This window comes from Chiloscyllium punctatum, chromosome 4, assembly GCF_047496795.1.
Source record: "Chiloscyllium punctatum isolate Juve2018m chromosome 4, sChiPun1.3, whole genome shotgun sequence".
In the NCBI taxonomy this organism is placed as follows: Eukaryota; Metazoa; Chordata; class Chondrichthyes; order Orectolobiformes; family Hemiscylliidae; genus Chiloscyllium; species Chiloscyllium punctatum.
In genome coordinates this window covers 98,515,428-98,539,966 of record NC_092742.1, presented here as the reverse complement: position 1 = coordinate 98,539,966, position 24,539 = coordinate 98,515,428, and the positions used below count along the sequence as shown (strand labels likewise).

The following is a 24,539-nucleotide window of genomic DNA, read 5'->3' as shown; positions in this document are numbered from 1 at the left end:
TGTTGCAGCAGACTCAATGGACTGAATGGTCTACATCTGCTTCTACGTCTTATTAACAAGAAGTTTGTTGGTGATTCTCCCTCCAGCTTTGGGACAAGGTTGGCTATTACAATGGCCCCCACACACTATCCCACTCCTCAGCAGCATTACAAACTTGTATCGTTGTAACTCATGATTGGAACACATTTGACAGGTACTCGGAGTGAGGAGGCGGTGTTTGCAGAAGGACTGTGTTGGGGGTGGGGGTTAGGGGGGAGCAGTGGTGATGTTTGCAACTTCCACTGTCTCATGGCCACGCCAAAACTAAAACCATTGCTAAAGTTAAAACTAAAACCAGGCTGGCCCTCTCTGCCCAGGGTGAAATGTCACTGAGTGCAATTTTTCGGGTTCTACTGTAAAATACCAATGTTGTATCTGAACAAGCAATGATTACGTGCAGAATGGCCATTGTGGTCTGAAGGAGGACTTGTTTAGGAGCTGAATCACTAATAAATCACAGCGGACAAATGAACATCTAGATAAAACATCCACTTTCCAGGATAAATCGATTTTATTGCAACTTCCCTTCCCTTCTCACGCTTTGAGATGAAGTCATGATTCAAGACCATTGTCAGCATATTTCCTGCAATTATTGATGATTCACATGAAGGGATCATATAGAGGGTGCTTTACGCTGTGTTGTCCCTATCCAGGGAGTATTTGATGGGGACAGTGTACAGGGAGCTTTTCTCTGTATCTAACTCCGTGCTATCCCTATCCGGGGAGTGTTTGAGGGGGACAGTGCTGAATGTAATCTCTTTGCTTGAGCCCAGTTGGTCATGTCTCTAAACATACAGATTCTACCTGTTGTTGCAATGCATTGGGGGTTGGGATGGGGGGAGGCACAGTTGTGTGGTTAGAGAACCATAAATAACAGGAAAATAAATAGCACGTCCAAGAAAATAATGAATAAGGAGTCAAAGTATGACAAGTCTTGCTGCAATCACAGCCTTGGGTTTATCGTAGTAATGCAGATCTTCCTGTATGTTCAATACAAGAGACACAATGTGAACTTTCCCTGTCTCCCTCTCAATTCCCTCAGTCCTGCTCCTCTGGGAAACTAAATTCATCAATGGAGCCAAATGTCGCTCAAACAATAGGAGCCAGATCAGTCAGACGATTAGACTCAAAGGATTCAGGAATTTAACAAACATTTATTAAAAGAGAAAACAACAGAGAAAAAAATCTCTCCATTATGAGAAAACATTCAGGCCAGTGTTGAATGGAAACACAGCGAAAGGGGCTGGGAAAGTACAAGCGAACTGAAGACAGATATAGCTCATTGTATTATATCATGAGCATCAATGAAGAAATTAGAAATCATCCTCAATATCAACCCATCATTGACAGCCCATTGTGTGGCCAGTGAATGTGAACAGGCCCAGACATTGGTGAGACCTCATCTGGGACACTGTATCCAGTTCTGGCCACCCAGTTATAGGAAGGTAGTTGGAGAGGGCTTGGAAGAGGCTTACAAGGATGTTGCCGGGTATGGAAGGTTTGAGTTATAAAGAAAGGCTGGATTGGCTGGGAATCTTTTCACTGGATCGTAGAAGGTTGAGAGGTGACCTGATGGAGGTTTATAAAATAATGAGGGGTACAGATAGAGTTAATGGCAGTTACCTTTTCCCTCAGAGAGGGGATTTCAAGACTAGGGGACACATTTTTAAGGAGAGAGATTTAAAAAGACATGAGGGGCAGAATTTTTTTCTATAAAGGGTGGTTCGTGTGTAGAATGAACTTCACAAAGAAGTGGTGGATGTAGGTACAATTACAACATTTAAAAGACATTCAGCTAAATACATAAATAGGAAAAGTTTGGGAGGATATGGGCCAGGAGCAGGCAGGTGGGACTAGTTTTGTTTGGGATTATGTTCAGCATGGACTGGTTGGACTTGAAGGGTCTGTTTCCATGCTGTATGACTCTAGAATTCTATAACTGAGTTTGGAACCGCAGCCTGCACTGAGAGCAAGAAGAACCCAGCGTTGAGGTGCATGGGCCTGGGAACAGATTTGTGACTCGAGTCACTAGTTATAATCATAGAGGCTCTGAGGGGAACGGTGTAAATTTAAACATAAGGGGAAGAAAGTCAAAAGGAATAATAAGACGTGAGAGAAGCAGTCATTTGGAAGCACAGAATTTTAACACCTGTTGAAGCCTTTCTTCCCAGACCCATCAGGACAATTTGCAAGAATACCGATTCAGCCTTAAAACTGCATAAGGAGAGTGCTGATTGTTTGGCAAGTGAACCCTTGAATGATAGAGCCATTACCACGGAGAGTACACCAATAAATGATGACTTACAGTTAATAGTCAGTCAGTTTGACCCTGATTCATCAGGGCCTTGTCCCCAGCAATGAAAAACCAAATGACTGTCATGCACTTTGTAGAGTTGAAACAGGTTCCGTGCTGTCTAGCAGCAGGCATTGAAAACAAAAACAGCAGTAGGCCACTTGGCTCTTTGAGTCTGCTCCGTCATTCAATATGATCACCTAAGCCAATACCCCATTCCTGCTTTCTACCCTTAAGTCCCTTTAGCCTTCAGAACTATATATAACTCCTTCTTGGAAACATCCAATGTTTTGGCCTCAACTGTTTTCCATGGCGGAGAATCCCACAGACTCCCCACTCTCAGGGTGAAGACATTTCTCCTCATCTTAGTCCTAACTGGCCTACCCATATCCTTAAAGTGTGACCCTTGGTTCTGATTCCTCAGTCATTGGGGACATCCTTCCTGTATTTATCCTTCCTCATCCTGTTGGAATTTCAGAAATTTTTATGAGACCCACCCTGTGCCCCCACTCAATCTTCTAAATTCCAGTGAATTATAGTCCTAAATGTTCCTTTTTGGATTATGTTCAAGGGGCTAAATAGCCTATTCCTGATCCTACGTTCCTAACCGATCTAGTAGGTCAGTCCTGCCATCCCTGGAAACAGTTTGGTAAGCCTTCATGCACTCCTTCCCTATTTGTCTTTGTTAATCCTTTCTTTATTAGAAACTTATAGAAGCTTTAAAAGTCTTTTTTCTATATTTTTGCAAATTTACATTCATATTCCAATCTCTTTATGAGTTTTTTGCTGAATTCTAAAATTCTCCCAATCATTTGTCTGAGAACTTATTTTGGCAACTTTATAAGTGTACAGCTGTGATCTAATACTATCTGAAACTTCCTTTGTTAGCTATGGTTCTCTTACATTTCTGTTGGGTGCGTTTGCCTTGTAGTAAAAATGTTTTTGAAATATTAGGCATTGCCCATCTATTGTCAAGCTGTTTAATTTGTCTTTCAATCCACTACAGCCAACTTCCTTCTCTAACTTCCATAATTGGATGGTACAGCAGCTCAGTAGTTAGCACTGCTATCTCACAGCAGCAAGGACCTGGATTCAATTCCACCATCAGGAGTTTTCACAGTCTCGACGTGTCTGCGCGGGTATGTTCTGATTTCCTCCCACAGACCAAAAATATGCAAATTAGGTGGATGGGCCATGGGAAGTGCAGAGTCCCAGGAAGGAGGGTGGGATGCTCTTCAGTGGGTTGGTGTGAACTTAATAGAGTGTAGGGATTGTACGATTTAGATGAATTGCCCCTGTTTACATTTAAAGTCCCAATTTTAGATCAAGCTTTGCCTTTACAAAGTCACTGGAAAATTCTATAATACCAAGGCCTCCAATTCCCGAAGTTTCTGTTATAACATGATTACTAATAAACCTTTCTCACTGCATAATACTAGATTTAAAATACCTTATGCCCTGGATGGTTCCAGGGTATCAGTGCAAAAAGAACAAAGAACAATGCAGCACAGCAGCAGGCCTTCCAGCCCTTCAAACCTCCACCACTACATTTTGCCCTTCCATATTAAAATGGTCTTCACTTATAGGATCTGTATCCCTCTATTCCCTTCAGATTCATATATGAGTGTTTCTTAAAAGCTGTTATTGTGTCTCCTTCCACCACCTCAGGTACTTGCTGCCTTTTGCATGGAAAAAAACTTGCCTTGCCCATCTCTTTAAAATATCTCTATCCACCCCTCCCCCTCCCTCCCCCCAACCGTGAACCTGTGTCCCCTAGTAATGGACACCTCCATCTCACAAAAAAAGCCTCATACCTCCACTCTATTGATGCCATTCATAATCTTATAAACTTCTATTAGGATTATCATTACGTCTGTACGTAGCTTGATATCAGCCATTACTACTGCATTCCCCTTGCTATGTGCACTCTCTGATTAATGATGGTGATGCAGTGGTAATGATACCAGGTCAGTAATCCAGAACCCCAGGCAGATGTGCTGGGGATATCTGTTCAAATCCCACCATGGCAGATAGTGCAATTTGAATTTGATATAAATCTGGAATTAAAAGCTCGTCCAATGGTGGTCATCTAATTATTGTTGGTCATCTGGTTCACTAATGCCCTTTTAGGGAAGGAAATCTGCCGTCCTTACCTGGCCTGGCTTACATGTGCCTCCAGACCCATGTGGTTTGTTCTGAAATGGCCGGAAGAGCCAGACAAAGCAAGGTCAACTCAGGTTGGATAATAAATGTCTGCTGTAACAGTGACATCAGCACGCTAGAATAAATGAATAACTAGAGTGAGATATAGCATTGTGGTTAAAATGATCAGAAAACCCGGAACCAGAAAGGTTGAAAAGAGGGAAGTGCATTCATCTCTCCTCACCTGATGAGAAGAGTCACAGAAATATGCAGCACTGAAATAGACCCTTCGGTCCAACTTGTCCATGTGACCACACATCCCAACCTAATCCAGTTACATTTGTCAGCATGTGGCCCATGTTCCTCTAAACTCTTTCTATTCATGTACCCATCCAGATGCCTTTTAAATGCTGTAAATGTACCAGCCTCCACCAGTTCCTCTGGCAGCTCATTCCATACATGCACCACACTCTGCATGAAAAGGTTGCCATGGAGGGGAAGGATTTAAAATGGATCTCTCACTTTAAACCTATGCCCTCTAGCTCTGGACTCCCCCACCCTGGGGAAAAGACCTTTTTTGATTTACCCTATCCATGCCCATGATTTTATAAACCTCTATAAGGTCACCCTTCAGCCTTCGATGCTCCAGGGAAAACAGCCCCAGCCTATTCTTATTGAATTGTCTTATTGAATTCTTCGAGGAGGTGACCAAGCATGTGGATGAGGGTAGAGCAGTGGATGTAGTGTACATGGATTTTAGTAAGGCATTTGATAAGGTTCCCCATGGTAGGCTTATGCGGAAAGTCAGGAGGCATGGGATAGAGGGAAATTTGGCCAATTGGATAGAAAACTGGCTAACCGGTCGAAGTCAGAGAGTGGTGGTAGATGGTAAATATTCAGCATGGAGTCCAGTTACAAGTGGAGTTCCGCAGGGATCAGTTCTGGGTCCTCTGCTGTTTGTAATTTTTATTAATGACTTAGATGAGGGAGTCGAAGGGTGGGTCAGTAAATTTGCAGATGATACAAAGATAGGTGGAGTTGTGGACAGTGAGGAGGGCTGTTGTCGGCTGCAGAGGGACTTAGATATGATGCAGAGCTGGGCTGAGGAGTGGCAGATGGAGTTCAACCCTGCCAAGTGTGAGGTTGTCCATTTTGGAAGAACAAATAAGAATGCGGAATACAGGGTTAATGGTAGGGTTCTTGGTCAGGTGGAGGAACAGAGGGATCTTGGGGTCTATGTACATAGATCTTTGAAGGTTGCCACTCAGGTGGATAGAATTTGTAAGAAGGCCTATGGAGTATTATCGTTCATTAGCAGAGGGATTGAATTCAAGAGTCGTGAAGTGATGTTGCAGCTGTACAGGACTTTGGTTCGGCCACAGTTGGAGTACTGTGTGCAGTTCTGGTCGCCTCACTTTAGGAAAGATGTGGAAGCTTTGGAGAGGGTGCAGAGAAGATTTACCAGGATGTTGCCTGGAATGGAGAGTAGGTCGTACGAGGATAGGTTGAGAGTTCTCGGCCTTTTCTCGTTGGAACGGCGAAGGATAGGGGTGACTTGATAGAGGTTTATAAGATGATCAGAGGAATAGATAGAGTAGACAGTCAGAAACTTTTTCCCCAGGTACAACAGAGTGTTACAAGGGGACATAAATTTAAGGTGAAGGGTGGAAGGTATAGGGGAGATGTCAGGGGTGGGTTCTTTACCCAGAGAGTGGTGGGGGCATGGAATGCGCTGCCCGTGGGAGTGGTAGAGTCAGATTCATTGGCGACCTTTAAGCGGCATTTGGATAGGTACATGGATGGGTGCTTAATCTAGGATAGAAGTTCGGCACAACATCGTGGGCCGATGGGCCTGTTCTGTGCTGTATTGTTCTATGTTCTATGTATTCAGCCTCTCCCTCTTGCTTAAACCCTCCAACCCAGCAACATCCTTGTAAGTCGTTTCTGAACCCTTTCAAATTTCACAACATCTTTCCTATAGCAGGGAGATGAGAACTGAATGCAGTATTCCAAAAGTGGCCCAACCAATGTTTTTTACAGCTGCAACATGACCTCTGAACTACTATACTCAGTGCACTGACCAACAAAGGACAGCGTACCAAATGCCTTCTTCACTGCCCTGTCTACCTGTGACTCCACTTTCAATCATCTATGAACGTGTACCTCGATGGCTTTTTGCTCTGCGGCAACACAATACAGAGGAGCCTCGATTATCTGGCATTCGATTAACGGGACTTCGGATCATCCGAAGAAGATCATAAGGTCCTGATGCGTGGCTAACTATGTTATCCAGCATTCAATTAACCGAACAAAATACTTTCCGCCCATGTCCTTTAGATAATTGAGCTTCCTCTGTACAGTGTGAGAGAAGGATATTAAGAGCACAAGGAGATATTGGAATGATAATTATAGAGCAGGAAATGCTGGTGAAATGTAGGGAATTTTGATTAAAAAGATGATTTACATCCTATTAACCGAGGGAAGGCAAAGCTCTGTTCACAGACATTCAATCTCCTTTGACGTGGAAGATATTCCAAACAATTATAGGTGTGGGTGGTTGTGTAACAAGAGAGAGAGATAAACCAGGTAACTTGAAACTTGTCAGCCCAGTGTCAGTCTCACAAGGTAAGTCATGCCTGACAAATTTTTTTTTGTGTGCGTGGATTTTGAGAAGGCAGTGAGTAAGATGTGATGGAGATGGGGTGTTGATAAAATGAAGACACACGTTATTGCAAGAGAATGTCAGCAGGGTCACAAGTCAGTCGCAGAACTGAAACAAACACTGGCAAAACTCACCAGGTCTGGCAGCATCTGCCGAAAGAGAAACAGAGTTAACTCTTCGAGTCTAATCTACATCAAAAGTGAAAGAATTTGAAGTAACTATGGTTTGAATCATGCCAATGTTTATTAAACTGGTATCCCAGAGAGCTCAGTGGAGGTCACTGCATAGTCTCCATACATAAGCAAACACTGAGTCTAGGATCACATGTTGAAATGTCACAAAGTAAAGGAGCTTGATTAACTTTGATTTGGATTGTAATCAATCTCAGGAGAGTCGCGTGAACACTGGGGTAACACAGAATTTTAAAAGGGGAAGTGGGTAACTCATGAAAAGTCCGTCAAAGCAGTGCTTGGATATTTTTATGTCACGATGCAGATAGGTTCTTAATAAGCAAAGGGTGAAAGGTCACCAGCAACTTGGACTTGAGGTTAAAATGTGATCAGCCTGACCTTATTGAATACAAGATTGGGCTGGAGGGTTGAAAGGCCTATATCTGTTCCTTGTTTTCTTGCCTTAAGTGACATTAACGAACCAGCTACATGCTTATCACAATCCCAATAGCTTTGCACAGTGACTTTATCACTCGATGTTTTGAAAGCTAAGCTCATATTCTAAAATGGTGAGATTTGAAATCTCAGATTTAGGATGATTAATCCAGTAACATGATCTCTGCACTACTGTACTCAAGATAATGACCGCTGTACCCAAAGCATACTTGGTTTTATTCTGTTAACTCTTTTGCAGCAGAATAAAAGGCTTCAGACACAAGAAACTGTCCAAAGGAGCGTGCTTGCTTCTCATCGAGCAATTCAGAAACAAGGAAGGATTGGAGGTCTAGGTGCAAATATTGTATTTTTTGTACCTCAACAACTTCTGGGTGGGAGCAATACTGGCAGAAGCCTTTGGATATCCCTGAAGGGGAAGTGGCATGTCTTTTGCTCCAGTAAAAAACAAATCTGAAGCCTGAAAAAAAGGCCAGTTTATTTTACCTCACTAATTGCTGCAAATATTTTCTAATTAACCTGCTCAGAAGTAGGGATACTACCACTGTATCACAAGAACCTCACTTCAACAGTTGCTGTAAGCTATGGCTTTAACCAGTAACGTGACCGTCTTCGCATTTAATGTGAATGACAGTAAATGATACAGTAAGATAGTGGAAAGCTTCAACTGCTGTAACAATCCAGTGCCATATTGAATGATTTTAAGAATAAAAAGATTTGCTAAACGAGAGTGCAGCTTTGTTCTGCTACCTCCACCAAGAGTCTTGAGCTAGCTCACCAATGACATCAGCAGCACCATGCCTCCTCCACCACCTTGTCATCAACTGTACTGGACCCACCAACTTGGAGCTAACCCTCTTCAGGTGCCATCATTGTCACTGGGCCCACCTGGCTAATGCCAGATCCTATGCTAGACCCACACTCTCACTGCAACTAGAAGCCTCTGGCACTGCTACCTCACCAATAGCCAGGACAGCCTGGCTCCGGGCCTACTACAACCAAGAGTTGCCGCTGCCACCACCACGCCGATGACCAGGTGTTCCCAGTCTGGGTCTACTGCAACCTGGCTCTGGTGCTACACTTGGAAAGGCAAGGACTGATTAGGAAGAGTCAACATGGCTTTGTTCATTGGAAATCATGTCTCAGTAACTTGGTTGACTTTGTTGAAGTAACAGCTGATTGATATGGGCAGAGCAGTGAAGTGATCTATAAATTGTTTGACAAGGCTTCTTACAGCAGACAGGCAGGCAAGATTAGATTACATGGTATACAGAAATGGCTCAAAGGTAGAAGACAGTGGTGTGTCACAAGGATTGGTGCTGGGTCCACTGTTTTGCATCATTTATATAAATGATTTGGATGTGAACATAGGAGGTATAGCTAGTAAGTTTGCAGATGACACCAAAATTGGAGGTGTAGTGGACTTTGAAGGTTAACTCAGAGTACAACAGGATCTTAATCAGATGGGCCAAAGAGTGGCAGACAGTTAATTTAGAGAAATGTGAGGTTGTGCACTTTGGAAAGATAAAGTGTAAGGGAGTGTTGCTGAACAGAGACCTTGGAGTGCATGTTCATAATTCCTTGAAATTGGAGGCCCAGAAAGGACAGGACAGTGAAGGCAGTGTTTAGTATGCTTTCCTTTATTGGCAGTTGCATAGTGTATAGGAGTTGGGAGGTCATGTTGTAACTGTACAGGACGTTGATTTTAGAGTATACTCAATTCTGGTCTCCCTGCTACAAGAAAGATGTTGCGAAACTTGAAAGGGCTCAGAAAAGATTTACAAGGATATTGTGAGGATTGGAGAGTTTGAGCTATAGGGAGAGGCTGCGGCTTGTTTGCCTGGAGTGTCAGAGGCTGAGGGGTGAGTTTATAGAGGTTTACAAGGTCATGACAGGCAGGAATAGGGTGAATAGCCAAGCTCTTTTCCTCGGGAAGAGGGGAGTACAAAACTACAGGGCATAGGTTTAAGATGAGAGGGGAAAGATTTAAGAGGGACCTAACAGGCAACATTTTCACACAGAGTTGTGTGCATATGGAATGAATTGCCAAAGGAAGTGCTTGGAGGCTGGTATATTTATAACATTTAAAAACATCTGGATGGACATATGAATAGGAAGGGTTGCAGGGCATACGTGCCAAGTGCTGGCAAATGGGATTGGATTTATTTGGGATATCTGGTTGGCATGGACAAGTTGGATTGAAGTTTTCATGCTTACAACTGAGTTATATGTTGACAGCTGTTTGCCTGTGCTTAAGTATTATTATTTATTGCAAATAAATTGATTCTAAGTACATAAACATGCCATGTTTTCAGTTAACCTGGCTCTGACCAGTAAATTAGTGCCTTTGCGTACTTCGATAAAACTTTCAACTTTTGTGATGACTCTAGAAATGGTAGCACTTTGATTTCCAGTAAGGTGTGACAGAGTACATAGGGAAATGGAAAAGATAACCTGAAAATACCTGAATATTCAAAGTACAAACATCTTCTGCAATCTTTCCAATTTTACACTGGAGAACCTCATTTTATATCATTTCCTATCTCTCACACTTCAGCTCAGGTGAGGAATGCCCTTTCAGATCATGGTTAAAAATCACACCACACCAGGTTATAGTCCAATAGGTTTATTTGAAAGTACCAGCTTTCGAAATGCATTTCCCTTTGTCAGGTAGCTAGTGGGGCAGGATCATAAGATACAAAACTTAAAGCAGAAGATCACAGTGCCATGCAACTGGTATGCTACCCCTGTCATCTCAGTGGGAATATTGAATGAGGATTGGTTCAGACTCAGTGCTGATGCTTTCTTTAGTCAAACAACTTCTCAAAGAGCAAGGTCACGTGGTGCAGTGAAACTTGCATACCATGTAAGAACAGCACTGAACTGTGTAACTCAGTATATAGCACCAGTTCTACAACATATTTTCCACACATACCCCTCCCATCCCACACAAGCAGAAATAAACTTGTAGCCACCTTTCATTGTATTCAAATGGAGCAGACATCTTCTCCTCCTCCTCCTCGTGATGTGGAGGTGCTGGCATTGGTTGGGTTGGACAAAGTTAAAAAGCACACACCTCCAGGTTATAGTCCAACAGGTTTATTTGGAAGTAACAGCCTTCGGAGCACTTCTTTCTTTAGGTAGCTGTGGAGCAGGATCAAAAGAGACAGAATTCATAGCAAGAAATCTGTGCCTTATGTGCCTGCTCCACAGCTACCTTAAGAAGGAACAGTGCTCCAAAAGTTAGTAGTTCTAAATAAACCAATTGGATTAAAACCAGGCGTTTTGTGATTTTTAACATCGTTGAGAATTAATGCAGACTCCCACCTCTTGCATTATGGATTGATGGAATAGGCACAGCCAGTTTACGCTTCATGTTAGAAACAGTTACTGTAGCCTGAGCATTAGAGAGATGGGTTAGTACTTCAAATGCCCACCCAATTGATTCAGTGATGAGCTCAAATCCCAACCATTGATAGAAGATTTTAAATAACGTTGAACAATTAAGATAACATGAATCTGTAATTATGATCACAAACTAGCAAGCTGTTTTAAAGTTTCAGAGAAGGCTGGAGGAATTTAGCACTTCTGGAAGAACCGGTGAAAGAGAGTGTTAATACTCTGAGGCTGGTGCAACTCATGAGTCATACTGGACTCTAACCATTAACTCGGTTTTTCTCTCTCTCTCCACAGATGCTGTCAGACTCATAGTTTCACCAACATTTGGTTTTTATTTCAGATTTTGAGCATCCACAGGATTTTGCTTTTGTTCTCTAAATTCAACAGGTTCACTCATGTCCTTACAGGAAGGAAACATAGCCAGGCTGGTTAACAATGTGACTCTGAAATATTGAGCTAATAAGTCATGGAATGATGTCAGACACATTGATGGGAGAGTCTCGGATATTATTGTAGTGGTTTTATGAGAATAAAACCAGCCTGACTGCTATGTTGACTTACTCAAGGATGTAACAAAGGCACACCAGCCAAGTTATTCCTGTGAAAATTAAATCTTCTTAACAGCTCGGGACTTAGGTAAAAATCAGAAAGACTTTCTCACAGACCCCTCAAGTAACCATCTGACAGTCAGACTCTCAAATCATAACACTACAGGTTGCTCCATCTCCACAGACAAGACAGGTCTACAAGAGGTGGGGAAAAGTGAGCTGGAGATGCTGGAGATCACAGTCGAAAAAAAGTGTCACAGTAGGTCAAGCAGCATCTGAGGAGCAGGAGAATCGATGTTTCAGGAATGATGGGGTTGGGGGGGGGGGGGGGGGAGGGCTCTTGGGAGAAAGGGAGCTGAGAGATAAATAGGAGGGTGGGAGTGGGGAGGGGAGAAACAATAGGTAGATGCAGGTGGGGGGGGGGGGGTGATGGTGATAAGTTGGAGGCAGGACGGAGTGGAATAGGTAGGAAGGGAGCTGGACAGTTCAAGAGAGCAATGAAGAGTTGGAGTATTGGATGGGGAATGAGGGGAGATGAGGAAACTGTTGAAGTCAACATCGATGCCTTGGGTTGCAGGGTCCCAAGGCAGAAAATGAGGCATTCTTCCTCCAGGCGTCAGGTGGCTTGGATTTGGCAGTAGAGGTGACTCAGAACTTTCATGTCTTGGCAGAGCAGGTGGGGGGAGTTGAAGCAGTCAGCCGCATTGCAGTGGGGTTGTTTGGTCCATGTCCCCCAGAGATGTTCCCTGAAATGTTCCATGTGCTGGCACCCTGTCTCCCCATTGAAGAGGAGACCACATCGAGAGCAATAGACACAGTAGATGAAGTGTTTGGATGTGCAGGAAAATCTCTGCCAGATGTGGAGGGATCCTTTGGGGTCTTGGATGGAGGTCCAAAATTTCCTTTCAAATTTAATAACATCTTTCCTGCAGCAGGGTGACCAGAATGGTACACAGTACTCCAGAATTGCTCTCATCAACATCCTGTACAGATGCAACATGACATCCCTACTCATAGGCTTATACTCCATGCTGACCAATGAAAGCAAGATACCTCCACAAGAGGCACACACTCAGGAAGCAATGGCCCAAAATCACCAACATTAAAATTTCAAGGCATCAGGTCGAACACAAAACCTCTTGCTGATCATCATCCTCCAGCTGATTCAATTCTCCATGCTGAGCATCACTTCGAAGAGAGACTTTGGGGTTGAGATTCATAATTCCTTGAATTGGGGGGCCCGGGTAGACAGAGTGGTAAGGGAGGCAACAAAAACAAATTGCTGGAAAAGCTCAGCAGGTCTGGCAGCATCCGTGAAAAGAAATCAGAGTTAATGCTCTTGTCCGGTGACCTTTCCTTAGAACTCCAGTTCTGAAGAAGGGTCACAGGACCCAAAATGTTAATGGATCTCTCTTCATATGCTGCCAGCACTGCTGTGTTTTTCAAGCAATTTATTTTTCGTTCTGATTTACAGCATGCACAGTTCTTTCAGTTTTTTATTGAAGTCTACATTTGGCACACTTGCCTTCATTGGTCAAAGCATGGAATATCGGTCTAATAGTAGGGACATTGTGTTGTGTCTGTAAAGGAAGCTGGTGGGAGCACTGCACTTCTGGAGTACTGTATACAATCTTGGTCACCCTGCTATAAGAAAGATGTTACTAAACTGTAAAGCAAAGATTTTACAAGAATGTTACCAGGAGCGGAGGGTTTGAGTTATAAGGAGCAGCTGGAGGTTTTTCTCCTAGAGTGTAGGAGGTTAAAAGGGGATTTTATAATGGTTTATAAAATCATGATGGGCATAGATAAGGTGTTTTCTGCAGGGCAGGGGAATGCAAGTCAGAAATTTGGGGGGTGGGGGGAATCAAGAGTGTGGTGCTGGAATAGCACAGCAGGTCAGGCAGCATTTGAGTTGGATAATCCTCGTTTCGGGCATAAGCCCTTTTTCAGGAATGCAGCATCCACGGTCCTCACTTTCTCCTAGAAGATGAGAAGGAAAAGATTTAAAAGAGACCAGAGGGGCAATATTGTCACAGAGGGTGATGCATATATGGAATGAGCTGCCAGAGAAGGTGGTAGATGCAGGTACAGGAACATTTAAAAGACATTTGGACAGATTCATGAATAGGAAAATGCAGTGAATGGAATTTGGTCAGCCAGGATCTCATGGAATATGATTTCCCTGATTGGGGCTGATAATCTGACTGACCAGGGAGTCCTGACTGACAGATATTAACAGGAGTATGAGGGATTCTGCTGACTTGAGGAGCAAGCTTGGTGCTAGCCAGGCCAGTGTCATCTACCATGCATGCATAAATAAATAGTGACTTGCTGATGGAATACCAGCCTTCGTGGAGTTATTCAGAAAGGCTGAGAGGGAAATGGGCCAAACACACGCAAATGGGTCTAAGTTTAATTTGGGAAACCTGTTCGTCATGGATGAGTTGAACCAAAGGGTCTATTTCCTATGACTCTATGATGCTAATCATAGAGTGTGGCAAGAGGTACAGGAAGTACAGTGGGTGGGAGAACTTTAAAGTACATCTCCAGGAGTGACTCAGTAATGCCTTCCCTTACTGAGCTGACTAAATTTTTAAAGCGCATATCTGCCAGACTGGGTCTGTCAGTGATTTTTCACAGGGGGGCGGTGGGGAGTGGAGGACAGTATTGAGAGGGAAACTCTACTTGATACGATCAGGAGAAATTTGCATCTACCAACAGAATTTGGAGAAGTGACTATTGCCGACTCTTTGGAGAAGATAAGTCACATCCCAACACAGAGGACATCCTCCACATGTTCTGTATAGACTAAACACACTTCAAACAAAAAAATGCTTGAAATCTGAAACAAAAAAAAAAGTGTTGGAAATTTTCAGCAGGCCAAGCAGTGTCCATGGAGATAAACAGGTAACATTTTAATCAAAAGTGTCAAGAAATAATTAGAAATGGAGCAAGTTAAAGGCAAGGCAGGGAATGAGAAAGGGAAGGAGAGAACAAAAATAGGGTGACAGGTGGAACCAGACAGCAAAAATGATAAAAGAAATGATGGTTGAAAGAGAAAAAAAAAAGTGTGGTAATAGTTTGAGGTGGTGTAAATATATAAAAAAAATCATTAACAGCCATCTCCCGAACACAAAATGTGCAGATCAATTTACACTTTCTTGAAATCCATTTTTAACTTCAAGACTTGTCCTATTATCATTCCAATCATTGTTTTTGTTAATCATTCCCATCTTTCATCCTTTCTCTTCCCTCCCACTTCCACACTTGCTTCATAAACTGCATCTCAGACTTCTGCCCATTTTGCTACAGAAGGAGCGAAGTAGACCCATAACCAACAGATCAGATCAAAGCTCTCGAACACGAGTAAACTGCTGCTACAGGAGTAAGCAGAAAATACTGAAACATATCCTGCAGGCTCAGCAATATTTGTGGAGAGAGAAAGGGAGTTGACATTTTAAGCCAGTGGCCTTCTAGCAAATACTATTTGCATTTTTTCAGTATGTGCTGCCTTTATTTTTTAATTTCAAACCTCTGCAATTCCATCACACCCAGTTGCAGCTGCTGATGGACAATTAAACAATGAACAAGAACATCTCCATTTGCAATGACGGGTGAGGCAGGTGGAACTTGAATCTAGATCATCTGGTCCAGAGGTAGGGGGACACTATCACAACAGCATTACCAATAAGCTTTATATAACCTCTGTGCAGAGGCCACATAAATTGGTTCCTTTAAGTTACTGTGCACATATAGTTAAACAAGGATCTGTGCGCTAAAAATGAATCACCCACCCAGAAAACGAGAGGGTATGTTAACCCTAGATGCTAATCCTCAGCTACTTCAACTTACACAATTTACTCCATGTGTGACCTAAACATAGAATACAATGCATACACAACTGGCTCCAAAAGTGGCATTATTGTGTGGACCCAATAATGCAGAATATATCCAGACATGTTTTGTGCAGATAGCAGGACAAATCTAATCCAGAAAAATATTATTCCCTCAGCCTACTCTTAATTAACATGATGGGAGGCATCATTACAGTATAAGGGGTACAGAAAGAGACCATTCAATCCAACAAAGTCACAGTCTGTTAATATGACACCCATCATTATCACATTTTCAAATCTGTATATCTTTTGCCTCATATGCTAGTCTAATTTCACCTCAAACACATCTATACTATTATCTTATGGGATAGTCGTGGTCTAATGGCAATATAATTGGGCTAGTAATCCAGAACTGCAGGCTGATGTTGTGGGAGAACAAACAAAAAAATGTCTGGGAAACTCAGCAGGGCTGGCAGCATCTGTGGATCAGACAAAGAAGTTAACCATGATGATGGTGACATTTGCATCCACTGAAAATCTAAGAGCAAATGCTAGCCAAATGGTGACTGTTGACCATGTTAATGGTCATGCGCTGTTAATGTCCTTTCAAGGAAGAATTCTATCATCCAGACCTGCTCTGGCCTTCATTGCCAAGAGTCTGGAGTCACAATGTGGTTGATTCTCCTCTGGTAATAATTAGGGATCGGCAATAAATTACGGCCAACCAGCAATGACCACATCCTAGGAGTTAAAAGAACACACTGTGGTACCAACTCAAAACTCTTATGCATTTATTTAGTGAATACATTTCTGAATTCCTGATTTTGTTTCTTGGGGACAACCTCATACTGATGGCCACTAGCTGCACACTTTCCACAAGAGGACAGATTTGCTCTGTATCCACTCCTATTAAAAGCTTTGAAAATGTTAAATATTTCAATTAAGTTGCATCTTCCACATGCAATGCTCACTGATTTTGGTGAGGTAATGAACCAGAAGCATCAGGACATACTTTAACGTTTCAAGCAAGCCGTTATTTTCCATCTGCAAGCTGACAAAATGAGCTTGAGAGATTATTCAAATGTGGAGGCAACACGAGCTAGATTGAACCCTCACCTGCAGATACTTACCAATATTACAATGGTACCTGCACTTTAAATACTAATTTACTGGCAGTAAGGTGCTTCTGGACAGCTAGTGGTTGTGAGAGGTGCTACTGCAATGGCAAAACCTTTTGTTCCTTTCCAAGCAGAGGGTCACAGTGATCAGGCTGAAAACTCTGTCTGATTGTTTTAGTCTAGCACACACTAATTATTGCATTCTAACATGTTATCTAGTTGGGTCCATTTAACCGTACATTGGCAAATGACCAAATCTAGTGCAGTCCTTGTCTGTGCACTCCAGTTACTGGTTTCCCTGCCCACAATGGGTCACTACAGGAACTATTTAAGATCCTTATTCACAACCAAGGTTAACATGAAGAAACACAAATATAGTCAGTTCTTTATAGACACTTCGATTTTATTATGATACTGTACTGCTGTACCTGAATCATTTTTGCTAAGGTTGAACACAAATTATGATTTCATTAACTGATTGTACTGAGTTATGGCATAGCAATAAAATAAATCAGTTAACCAGTCTGTACTGTTAGGGGAGGGTGGGGGTACAAACTGATTCAGTGAACTGGTATTGCATTGAATAATTAACCACCCAGGCCTCATCTTCCATGCATCCTCCTCAAACCTTTCCAACTCTGAACTGTGGATCCAGCTTACATGTAGGTCAGAAATGAATTTTTAAATAAAAAGGCCTAGGGCTTTGTTTGATTTTACAACATGTGCCAGGCATCAAATTGGGTAATAGGTCTGAAACTGTCATGCATTCTCTTTAAAAGTACAAACATTTAGTGATGTAGTGTATGTCTGGACCACAAAGAGACAAGTGCAGCAACTTGAAACAGAACCCGAAGATCCCACACGAGGCACCCTCCTCTCATCCAGGCACACTGTCTGCAACACATCACTATGCATTTGCCAAAGATGCTTGCAGAACCTGTTTAATTTGGGTTTTATGGTTGAGGTTCAGCACTTACACAAGGACAGAAGTGAGACAGACGAAAGGGCTAGAAGTGCAACCTGCAGAAAGAATAAAGGATGTGATTTGAGTGTGACACAGTCACTTGCAACCTGGTTGTTCTAATCATGGCAGCTGCCCAGGGTTTAGATCAAACTGCTGCACTGTTGCATGTCAGTGTATCTTGCTGGTTAGTCAGTGACTGGAGTTCTGTTGTATTCATTGGGGGTGGGGGAAAAGGTTGTTCACACTGTCTCACAGAGCTGCCCATACAAGTAGAACGATGTCTCCTAAATTATACATGGAGTCTTTCAACAGATCCATTCCACTGGATGGAAAAACTAAGCAGCCGGTGAATCAGAGATGTAAGGCAACACCAAGCCTGTCAACACAAGGAAGGGACACGGAGTTCAACTGGAGAGCAATACTAACTGCAAATATTAAAATATGGATTTTAATCTTGATATAATTTAGAATGCTCAAAAACTTCATCTGTTTTTACTACGTTAAATACTGTATATATATCCCACTTCACAATACATCAGCTATTGTCAAAATTCAGCCTCCAATTTGCTTTGTGCTGTTTTGGCCTATCCAAATGGGGTGCAGTGGCTGCTCCTGGGGTTCTGGCTGAATGTTTAAACAGATGGCCGCTCTCAGGAAGGTTATTCTGTGCCTTAATGTTCCACACCTCAAATAAGCAGAGGTTTTAGCTGAGTTAGAAGCTGGAAAACGCAGGCAATGCAAGCAGAGAGGGGACAGGAGGATGAGTGAGGTAGTGAACAAGAGAGGATGGGAAAAGGGAAGATTGAGATCAGGGTGAGAGATGATGGAAATTGGGGGCAGAGGAGAAGAGACAGAAAAACAGACAGACCCAATGCAGGGAGTGGGCCACACTGGGGAGAACAGGGAGGGATGTCAGCAATGAGAGATGGTGAGAGAAAATACATATAGTGTAAGAGAGAGACAGACGAAAGGGGCAGGCAGGATTGGTTGGGGGTGGAGGGAGGCAAGAGAGACTGCAGTGTGAAATGGTTGCAGAGAGCATGAGAGAGGTGAAGGAGGACAGGACAAGATGGTGAGGTGAGAAACTGGACAATTCTGAAGCCGGCACCACATTTACAACTCTACTGCAATGATTAGCATGTTAAATTTAGTTTGAATTCGACGGAGGAACTTGTGACTTACACATTCTCAATTACAAAGCACTGCTTGTACACAACCAGAACGATACAGTAGAGTGGAAATGTAATGCTGGCCAACCTCTGGGCTCTTTTCAGCATCTCCTATTAATGGCAACATAGGAGAGAACTGAAATTTTGGGATGAAGTGCAGAATTCAATCCATATCCATTGTATTACATGGGTGGATTATCAAAGAATTGCACTGCTTTGGCCATGCAAAATATCCTTAAAATTTGAGATTAAAAGAAAAGTTAATGCCCCGTGCAGGTTTCTAGATCACTATATTTGGATTTCAAGCAGCTATCACATGGTGATGCCATTATCTGTGCTAGGATACTAAGTGTGCCCTGTGGGTATTGCAGATGTCCTTTCCTTTAACCTGTGATTTCTGTACATTGATGCTGGTTGGACAGGGCTGGTACCTGCAGTAACACAGCAGTAACCCTCTGTTACGTGAGGATAATCTGAACTGGTCACAGCTTTCTACACTGCTGGAGGGTTTCAATCAGGTCACAACATGTCTGTTTCTGTTCAGATTGATGCTGAAAATGCAGACAGTGGGCCTGTCAGTTTCTGACACAGAAAGGAGTGAGCAACTGCTCTCTTCCTCCCATTGGCTGACAGTTCTGCTGGGAATTTCCAAGTGAATGTGACTGCTTCTTCCTCATATTAACTGAGTGCCAGAGTCTTTAACTGAGCAACAATGGGAGTGGGAACACAGACTGGATGTTACATTTCTCAAGCTTCGATGTGTGCTGGCTGCCAACAGTCAGCAGACTGGGACTTGTACTTGGAGGCTTGTCCCGGCCAGTCCAGGGGTCACTGCAGCGCTTAAGCAGGTGCCACTTGCAGTCACTGGCAGCTGACTGATGCAAATATAACAGTGGTATGAGGAAGGAGGAGGCATAGAGGAAGGCACAGGAAGCTGAATGCTGCTTCTGTTCTCAAGGGGAAATAGCTTCCGCCTCTGCAAATTAAAACACAAGGACTTCAGAATGTTTACCTCTCAGCACTGGAAACTAGTAAAAATTCACACGCATACAATCTCTCCATAAAATTACGATTCATCACTTGGCTGGATTCTCACCAGTCTGTCAGGTTAGTAAAAGATAGCAGTTTCTGTTTGATTTCTCACTTTTTTTTGTACATATTTACAAATTCATCTATAAAAAAATAGCACATTCAAAAAGAAACAAACAAGGATTCTGTGCTCTCCTGGTAAACACTATGTACACGTCATTCAGAGGGAAAAGGCTTCTCCATGATTTCACTTCTATTAAAACAACTCTAAATCCTTAAACATGAGAGTCTTGCGACTCGCCCTCCCTCCCCGCCCACTCACTGCAGCCATCCCACCAACCATCCCCACTGTTCATGGTTACCGGCCCCCAACAGCTGGGGGTTGAACCAGGCCTCTGCTGGCCTTCTTGCTGGGGGACGGTGAAGGCGTGCTTGTATCAGTCGGAGTCTGGGGTGTCCCTGGGACGCTGTTAGACATACTGTGAGGGGAGCTCAAAGGGGAGGTGCTCATCATTCCAAAGGTGGCAGTGCTGGTTGGCCAAGAGAGGGGAGACTGCCCAGGGCCACTTCCGGTCATACCTGGAGATTCAAAAGAAAATACTTTGAGTTCCGAAAGCAGAAGAGTCAACAATCACAATCAACGTAATTAAACCTCAAATTAAATCTCAAACAGTCTTCAAAAGGCAGGAGGGATATCAGTACTGGCATATTTGCATCACCATATTGATTGTTAGCATCAATCAAGTCTAATGCATGCCTAATTTAGATGAAGCTCTTCCTACACTGTCGTCCTCCCAGCATGGGGTTAGATAGTGAGTACAGCTCTCTTTACTGTACCCATCAAGCACTCCCAGGACAGGTACAGCACATTGTTAAATAGAGCTTCCTCTACGCTGCCCTTCACAAACGCAGCACATGGTTAGACACAGATTAAAACTGCCTTTACATTATCCCCATCAAACACTCCCAGGCCAGGTACAGCATGGGGTTAGATAGAGTAAAGCTCACTCTACACTGTTCCCAAACACACACAGGTAGGTATAGCAGGCGTTATACAGAGTAAATTTCCAAATGCTGATTACTAACTTGAAGTTCAACCGCACCCTCAATAACAGAAAGAAAATAAATTAATTTAATGAGCAGCACATTAATCTATAATGAATAGAAGCATGCTTGATTGTGTCAACCACTTTTTAATACTTGGAGCATAGCCAATCACTAATCAGTTTGCTTTACTTCAAAAAAAGAGAGCAGCCAAACAGGGAGGATGTAACTAATTGCTCATTGCACCCTCATTTGATATTCCCCTAGTAACCATTTTGTCAACATTCTGTTTCCTCAGTGCTACAGGGAAACCTGGTCTGGTTGCTTATTTAAAAACGACTCATCAATCGTGACATAATTGTGACCAAACTCTCAGTAAAATATCTAAATGGATAAACAAAAGTGGGAAATTTCAAAGTGGCTTCGGTGAGGAACCGGAGAGAACATCTGCACAGGACAAGTATGTGTCAACTGAGAACAGAGGTGATCGGAGAATGAACTTAGAACCCTTCGAAGAGAAGGCAGGATAGGTTCATCTGGAATTTTTTTTTGTGTCTAGCACAGAATGACACAGGAAGTAGACCAGACCTCAGCTACAGCACTGAGATTCTGATTAAAGACTCGTTTTAAGAAAAACAAATAGCATCTTTATTACTTGCTGCACTTCTCTACCTGATTTTAATTTCATTCTCTTGTCTAGATAAATACATCCACTTGTTGGTGTGAACCAGTGTCTTGGTCGAATCAGCATGTTTGGTCGGGATAATTTTTGAATAAGGAGAATCGTATGATCAATTTCACTAATTAGTGTAAAGCAAGAATTTTTACTGGGATCCCCAACATTTTACTGTTGATTACCCTGACATTGGACAGTAAAATGGTTAGGGTCTCGATGTCAGGTTATATGGATAAATTAACTTCAGACTAAATGAAATAGTTATGCCTCCTTTATATAGCTCAAATCATTCTCAATTTTATTCAAAATTGAAGTGTACATGTTATGAAAATTGCACCCAATGCTAGTGAGACTAATGGACTTCACTTCAAATTATTTCAGCTCTGTACAAATGTGTAAATGTTGACACTACGTTGAGTCATTAGGAAGAGAGCGTGCTGGCACTGTTCCATGGGTGACATTTGACAGTTCCATCTACACCTTACCTTTCGACACACTGTACCCGTATGCAGCATATGCAGCAGCTGAAGCTGCTGCTGCACCGGCCCTGGCTCCTGCCATTGCGGCAGCACTGCCAGCAGTAGACTTGCGCCCTCGATTTTTTCCTGAACCTTTTGAGGTACTTCCAGATCCTTTTGGACGGCCCCTGCCCCTCCCTGATGGGCCTACATTAGTAACAGATTTATCTTGTGAAACACCTGCAAAGGAAGGAGTTTAACACATCACCATCCAGGATATGAAAAGCAGAAATTCAGTTCATAATTCTACTACAGTTCTACAGTCAATGTTCTACTACAGTATACACCCTGAAGTGTGCCCACATTAAGTGAAATCACCAGCTTGGATCCAATACCCATCACAAGGCATGTGAAACCACTGACAGAAGGCTTTAAGTGCCCTCATTTTGTCTAGTAAAGAACTCAACTGTATCACAGAAAGTAGGAACAGCCCTTTGAGCATGATCATGGCTGATCCTTTGGCTCAGTGGCATATTCTTGTTTTCACACCATATCCCTTTATGCCTTTGATATCTTAAAAAAAAATCAAGATGTCTATATTGATATTTAGTGCTCCACTTTTCACAGCCTTGTGGTAGCAAATTCCACAGGTTGACCATTTTCAGTGAAGAAATCTTTCCCCATCTCTATCCTAATGGTCAACCTCAGATCATGAGGTTCTGCACCTGGTTCTAGATTCGCCAGCTAGGGGAAAGCACCCTCTCTGTATATAATCTGCCCAATCCTGTTAAAATTTTATACATTTTATTCAAACACCCTTTAATCCTTCTAAACGCTCATGAATGCGAGCATGGTATCCAGCTGGCGAGGAAAAGTCTAGGAATAATAAAACTGGACAGACTACATATCAACTGAGGCACTGGCTTCACCACTGGAGCAAAATCTCAGAACACCCAATAGTTCAAAACAGCAGCTCAATCATCTCTCCACCTCTCTATGACAAAGAAAAATGCTAGGCTTGCCAGTGATGCTCATGAAGCAATGAAAAAAAATGACATGCCTGCAGATACTCCTATGTGGACAGAGGTACAGGCACATATACAAGCAAATATATAGGTGCACACATATGCAGGCACATATATAGAATTACCAGCAGGATATGAGAAAACAATTCACCAAGTGCTGAAGGGAAGATTACAAATTGACACTTTGGACTGATATCACACTTGAATTGTTCTGCTACCTCCCACTAATCCCCAGCTGCTAATTCTATTTATAATCACAAGCTTGAGTGGTACAACAAAACAAACAGGAAACTAGACAATTAAACAGTACGGGTGACGATCGCTGCCCCAGTGACTCAAAGTCACGCAACGACATCCGACTTTAATCCAAGGTTACAAAGTAACCATCTATGTTCCCAGCCTCACATTTGGTGTAAAGATGGGTTACTCAATGCACCAGGAGCTTCCTGTTCGTCATACCATTCACATGGTCTGAAGTTGAGCCTGCAATGGAGACTGGGGAATTGGTTGCTCTGGACTGCGAAGCTGACGTTGGGTCGTCCACAATCACAAGGTCACTGCTACTTTCATCGGGTGCGATCGATCCAGTGTGCTGTTCACTGCTCATAGATATCTGAGGGGGCAGAGGGTATAAGTTATAATGTGAGCCAGTTTGCTTCTGCAAAAATGCAACGCATAATCGCTAGATCTCAATAAATGATTGCATGCAATTCTATTTTTGGGTGTTCTTGCACATTAACATTTCTATTGGGTAGCAATATGAATAAAAAGCACAGATTGGATAATGTGCCACCATGGTAAGAGAAAGTAAAATTACCATAGTCCCAGAAGACCACAGGCTCTGATTAGAGAGACACAATTGGTGGTGGTTTAACATGAGGGTTACATAGAACAGTACAAGCCCTTTGGCCCTTGATGTGTCAAACTTTCATCCTACTCGAAGGTCAAACTAACGTGCATAACCTTCCATTTGCTGACATCTCAGGCAAGGTTGAGAATATGTGGCTTTCATGGTAACCTCAGCCACTGCAGGAATTAAACCTGTGCTGTGGGAATCACAAATCAGTCATCCAGCCAACTGAGCTAACAGACTAGTGGACAATGCATCAGTAACATTAAAATAAGTGTGCGCTATTAAATCAACAGAGACCAAGCTGGTCAGATATTTTCATCTCAACTTCACATGGCTGGTCACAAAGGGTGCCTTTTATAGATGGATCAGAAAAAGGCACTGCTACAATCAGATGTAGTTATGACTAAGTTCATAAGACATCGGAGCAGAATAAGGCCATTTGGCACATTGAGTCAGTTCTGCCATTTAATGAGATTATGGTTGATTTGAAAATCGTCAATTTTACTTTCTTGCCTTTTCCCCAATACCTTGATTCCCTGATTATAAAATCTGTCTAAGCCTTGAAAACATTTAATAATCTCCACAGCCCTTTGCAGTAAAGAATGCTACAGATTTATAATTCAAAAAAATTCTCATTTCTATCTTAAATAGGCAATCTTTT

At 42.6% G+C, this 24,539-nt stretch overlaps 1 protein-coding gene across 3 annotated transcripts in view; it reads right to left on the bottom strand.

Annotated features, from left to right (window-relative positions):
- Positions 1–14,557: 14,557 nt before the first annotated feature.
- ino80 (INO80 complex ATPase subunit) overlaps positions 14,558–24,539 on the bottom strand; it is a 217,764-nt gene continuing 207,782 nt past the window's right edge. The window contains exons 34-36 of one of the 3 annotated variants that reach the window (XM_072569373.1): positions 23,485–23,638; positions 22,028–22,240; positions 14,558–20,401 (exon numbers count right to left, since the gene is read on the bottom strand). In XM_072569373.1, coding sequence (XP_072425474.1) covers positions 20,181–20,401; positions 22,028–22,240; positions 23,485–23,638 — 588 coding nt within the window. In that variant the 3' untranslated portion in view covers positions 14,558–20,180. Of the gene's footprint in view, positions 20,402–22,027; positions 22,241–23,430; positions 23,639–24,539 lie in introns of those variants that run through there. The other 2 variants (XM_072569372.1, XM_072569374.1) reach the window with 2 other exon arrangements.